We start from the raw sequence: 5,294 nt of genomic DNA, 5'->3' as shown, positions 1-5,294 counted from the left end.
TTTCTGATATTTGGGTGTTAACTCATACTATTTGTGAGGCCCAGCTTACGTGGCCCATTATTACTGTCGGAATAGAGCTCAAGCTCTTCTGATGTGACTTGATTAGCTAAGCAAAAATTATAAGCAATGAAATCAACAAAAAAAGTTAATCTCAAACATTACATTATGTACTTGGTACTCATGGTGAGGATTCCAAAACGTGATAACCTAAACTGGTTACGTAGAATGAACACATATATGAGGAAATCTTTGAGGTTGTTTGAGATGAATTCGTTAATGTTGACCTGGTCGTTTGTAAATTATTAGAGTTGACTATATTAAAGTCGTGCATCCATGCGTATGTTGTGTATATTCACAGGTGAGAAGCATGAAGGAATATGCCTTTTGTGGTGAGGTAACCAGGCACGCGACACCTCTAATAAAGTCAAATCAAATGCTTAGTTTGATATGAACAATATTTTATGTGGATGCATTCGATATGATATGGGGGCACTACGTGACACTAAACAATATTTTAACAAAATTACTTAACTACAATGATAATACAAATTTCTGTTCATCTTGTCACAAACTGGAAAATGATAATGAATTACAAAGTAATTGAATTATTCAAAGTAATGAATTATTCACGAGCTACATTAGGAGTCAAAGAACTTACTCAGCTACATCTATACCCTTATGACCTTTGCTGCAATTCAAATTCAAGCAAACACCGTAATCATTTGAACTTGGGTATGAAACAAATGCATGAAACTGAATCATGATGATCTTCCTTTTGGCTGGTCATGGAAGTATCGTTAGCAGAGGTGGGAGGAGGGGGTGACATCATCATCTGCTCATTTACTTCCTTCCCTTCACATATAATTCTCACCTTGCAACTTTCTGGTGAATTCTGCAGTATCTTATCGGCAACACTATTCCCTTTCCTTGATTTTGATTTTCTGTTGGTCCAAATTAAATGTAGTTAGTGCAAAATGGTTATAAAATAACATAAGCATGCTGCTATGGTCTTAGTGGTGTACCTTAGATAGAATTTGTTGGCTCCAATGACAAGACTTTTTATTTGAAGAATGGGAATGAGGTCGAGGATAGCCTTTGCAACTATGTCACTCTCAATCAGGATGGTATCTACCTTAACCTGTTTTGTATAATTTTGTTCATTTGTCTCTTGACTTCATTGGAATAGAATGAGGTTTGTTCCATTGGATTTATAGAATTAGTACCTTAGAAGAAGAGCATGATTGTAGGAATTTCTGAAGGAGCTCTCTCCTCTTGCCTCTTTCTTTGTCAATATAACTCTCCACCTGCTTAGCACTCACTTGATTCCTTGGAACCATTCCTGTTCCCACTGTCATTACACAAAAACATCGAGTGACAAGACTCTGGCTAATAAGAACCTATTTACATTCGAATATCAGATTTTTTAGTACAAACTTGGCAAATCTAGAAAAACTAGTTTTGTTCTTTTATCACCAGTATATAGTTGGTCCAAGTTGAAAAAATGAAAGAACATCATAGGTGGGTTTGAGCAAGTGAACCCTACATTAATTTGAGACTGAGAAAGCAAGAAAAGAGAGATGGAAGGAAGATGTGATAACTTACTTGGATTTGGAATGTGTTTGATCTGAGGGAATACATGAATGAGATAAATGATGGTAGATTGAGTAACCAAGTTGTTAAGTGTCCATGAGAGAGCGTACATGCTTGTGTTGCTCTTACCCACTGCAACATAAACACAGTCTTGTTCATGTTCTTCTTCTTCTTTCCCGTGAATAGTGGCTATAGGCCCAAGATGGTGTTGAGTTTGGTTGTGGTCCTCTTCCTCCTCTATCTCACACACGCTGCTGCTTCTATAGAAGTTGTTTTCGGGGTACTCCATCTCCAGCAACCACACACCTTCACTGGGATGGTGTAATTTAACATCCCCATGTGTTCATAATTGAAGGACAAATTAGTAGTTGGGTATAAAAGAAGAGTAATTATCACATGCTCGATACGATAAGGTAATAAACAAACAATGATCAGAGATAAACTTTTTTTACCTTCTTTAGCAGTGACTTGTCAAGAATGGGGGGTCACACTAATGTTCAAAAATATAAAAGACCAATCAATGAAAGAAATCGTTTCTCTAATCCAATAAATTAAAGATAACTTACTGATTGATAATTTTCTATAATTTTAAGTGATTCAAGTTTGTAAAATCCACATTAAAATAATGTTTTCATATATAAACGGTTTTTTTAGCAATTAAATAACATATTAAAATTATATCAAAATTGTTTAATTTTGAAAGAGTGGAGTTGCAACAGAGACCAAAATTACATATTTATTAAACTATAAAATATATTTAAGCCTGACATTTAATTAGCATATTAAATTAAGAAACATTAGTCGACGTAACAAATTGTGTACATTTAAGTGGTTATAAGTTTGAATGCTACATAGTTATAAAATAAAATTATTTTAAATTTCTTTATGAAAAAAATCATTACTGACCATATTACAAAATTAATTCCAAATTATGGATTGATAAGTTCCTGTTAGGAAGATGGGATCTAGAGAACGGTTGAAGTCTTCGTCTTCTTTCTTCGGTCGAGCAGGTTACTGGGTGATGAACTGAGATCCTTCTCGTCTTCGTGCTTCTCCTTTGGCACTCGGTCTCAGGCGAACACCGAATGCGGGGTACCTGCGGAAGACACTCCGACGCTCAAATCAGTAAAGTGGGTGATAGATACTCAGGTAGGTGTACAGTAATAAATGACGTACCTTTCTCCTTAGGATGTGTGCTATTTATATTATTTTAATGGGCTTACCTTATTGGGCCTGATTAGTGGAGTGGATTTCGCTTAGGGTTGCATTACCTAATCCTTAATGATGGGTTAGCTTCACTGACCTTAGTTTGAGCGTTAACAGTAGTATGGGTCGGTCAGCCAGACCGACCGTGGCGATTCCCTTTGTTTCGGTCAATCTTCCGTGGTCTCAGCCGAGTCTCTCAGGTCTCGGCCAGGCTTCCATGGTCTCAATCGCCTCGACCAAGTCTCTTAGGTCTCGGCCAGGTTCCCCTGGTCTCGGTCAGGTAGACCAGGTCTCGGCAGCCAGGTGGGTTGTCTGATAGCCGAGTGTTCCCTCGCCCATTGCTCTGAGAACCGAGTGATCTCTCGCCCACAGTCTCTCCTCTCTTTTTCTCTAAGGTTAGTAATGTCGAGTTTGTCTCGGCCTACATTTTCCTCCTCCGGTCACCCTTCTTCTCCTCTCAGTCGGGGTGGCCGAGGCCCCACCCCAGGTAGAGGTCGTGAGGGGGGATGACCTGGCCACTGCCATTGACCGGTCGGACTCTCCCCCGACGACCATCCCTCTCGTAGACCTTAGCTGGGTGGACCCTAAGGAAGTTGAGATGTCGTCCAACTATAACACAGAGGTTGTTGTGACTGAATTCTTGGTCAAGCACCCGGTTATAAAGTCGGGCAGTCATTCTCACTATTTCAGTGTTTTTCCTTGTGGGTCGACCGAGAGGGTGTGTGATGGAGGAGGGCCGAGCACACCTCACCATGGAGGCCAAAATCCAAGACTAGACCGTGATGAGCGTCTAGACTCAAGGAGAGAGCGTCTTGGACATGATGAGGGAAGGCTACACATGGAGCGTCTAGGAGGAGGCCTAGACCGTCTAGGCCCTATTACAAGGTCAATGGCTAAGCATATTCACGCCCAAATGGACCTAGCCACGAATGGAAGAGAGAAGACCTTGTATATGTTACATGGAGGCCCATTAGGGGTGGCTAAGTAATTAGTGTAGTGTTAGAAAGCACAAACTTGTCTTATTTGTGATTTACCTTAGATTTTGTGCATATTCTAGAACCTTAGCACACATGACCGGCCATGTGGTCCAAGTGCCATGTGTCCTCTCATTTGCATTTCATTTTGCTCACATTTCATGTGTAATTAGCTTAGCTTTTACGGCCCATTAGCCTATAAAAGGGAAGGCCATCGCTTGTATTTTGCAAGTTTAATGAGAGTAAAGTTATGCTGCCAACATTGTGCCATACTTTGCTTCTACCTAGTTTCTAGGCTCTAATCTTCATCTTCCTCACTTACCATAGGGCTCGCCGAACCTCCCTACTTCCATACATATCATGCACCTTCAAGATCACCATAGCTCCTAGGAGGATCTTGCACATTTACATCCATGGCTTCCGCACCATTTTTCACATGATTCTAAGAAGAGCTTCATGAATTTGCCATCATTTGGTATCATGAGCATAGGTTCTTCAAAGATGAGTTGTTCTTGGTCTTTTCATTTTGAGTTCTTCTTTATTTCATGTTGTTCATCTTGTTTCCATAATTGTCTTGCTGTTTTTTAAATTTTAATTTGTTTTGGTGTGCTATTTGGAAGATCCAACCGGTGCACTTTGTTCAATTGATCTTGAACAATCCTTGTGCAATTTGTGATAGGATTCCATACACCTTTGAGTTGCTGTTTTTCTTTTAGGTTTTTGAGTCTTTATTGCACTTTTATTTTGGTTCATATTATGCTCTTTGAGTGTTTTAATTTCTGAATCCATATATGTTTTGTCAAGTCATGTTCATCCACAATGTCATCAATTCATAGTAGTCCTTTGTTTGGCTTGATTGTTTATTGATTTTGGGTATTTTTTGCTTACTTTGAAATTGCTGTGATATTGATCTTTTGGTGCCTTTTATTTTTAGTTTGAGTTCATATTTGTGTTTAGATCTTACACAAATTCCTTTTTCATCAATTCCTTTGTGTTTATATTTTCGTCTCTTGTTGTTTTTGTTTCCAATTTTTTTCCAGAATCCCCTGTTTTACATTCTATGTGCTGGCTGTTCTGTTCCAGAAAATTATTTTCACTCATAGGAAATTTTTTATTCTCTGGAATATGCAAGATTGGGCTGTTAAAGAAGAGAAAAAAAAATCAGCTCAAAAGAGTCAATAGAAAAAAAAATGATAAATATTTTAAAAACAGTGTGCAAATCTGGGCGTTACAGTTGGCGTAACTGAACACTGAAATTGAAAAATTTATTAAAAAAAATGGCTCATGCGTTTGGAGTTATTCCAAAGCCAGATTTTAGTTAAGATCTTGAATATTTTGCATATCAATTTTCATAGGCAAATTCCAAAAGGGCAGCTCAGCATAAATTGGGGAAAAATACGTTCTCTGGCCCACAACAATTTTCCAGTGGTGCTGTTTTTTATTTTGTAATCTAATTCTAGTGCTATTCTTAGGATTCTTTTTGTGTGCCTACCTTTATTTGAGTACCTTTATTTGCTTGTCTAA

General features: G+C 38.3%; 1 protein-coding gene across 1 annotated transcript; it reads right to left on the bottom strand.

The window, feature by feature from the left end:
- Window positions 1-497: 497 nt before the first annotated feature.
- Window positions 498-1,951, bottom strand: LOC137805828 (U-box domain-containing protein 35). Its single transcript, XM_068605738.2, has 4 exons — window positions 1,603-1,951; window positions 1,224-1,348; window positions 1,023-1,138; window positions 498-941 (listed from the first exon to the last, which is right to left on the bottom strand). Exons 1-4 carry the CDS (start codon window positions 1,877-1,879, stop codon window positions 719-721), a joined length of 741 nt encoding a protein of 246 aa, XP_068461839.1. The 5' UTR covers window positions 1,880-1,951; the 3' UTR covers window positions 498-718.
- Window positions 1,952-5,294: the final 3,343 nt, after the last annotated feature.

This window comes from Phaseolus vulgaris, chromosome 3 (assembly GCF_051622355.1).
Source record: "Phaseolus vulgaris cultivar YP4 chromosome 3, ASM5162235v1, whole genome shotgun sequence".
Classification (NCBI taxonomy): domain Eukaryota; kingdom Viridiplantae; phylum Streptophyta; class Magnoliopsida; order Fabales; family Fabaceae; genus Phaseolus; species Phaseolus vulgaris.
Note: the sequence above shows the minus strand (reverse complement) of the source record. Positions and strands in the feature narration are given on the sequence as shown.

Bases quoted from the DNA above. Each gene is read 5' to 3' on its own strand.
- LOC137805828 (XM_068605738.2), bottom strand. From the start codon at position 1,879: ATGGAGTACCCCGAAAACAACTTCTATAGAAGCAGCAGCGTGTGTGAG. The intron at 1,139-1,223 runs GTACTAATTCTA...TATACAAAACAG, and splicing joins AATCATGCTCTTCTTCTAAG to GTTAAGGTAGATACCATCCT. The intron at 942-1,022 runs GTACACCACTAA...TTGGACCAACAG, and splicing joins GCCAACAAATTCTATCTAAG to AAAATCAAAATCAAGGAAAG.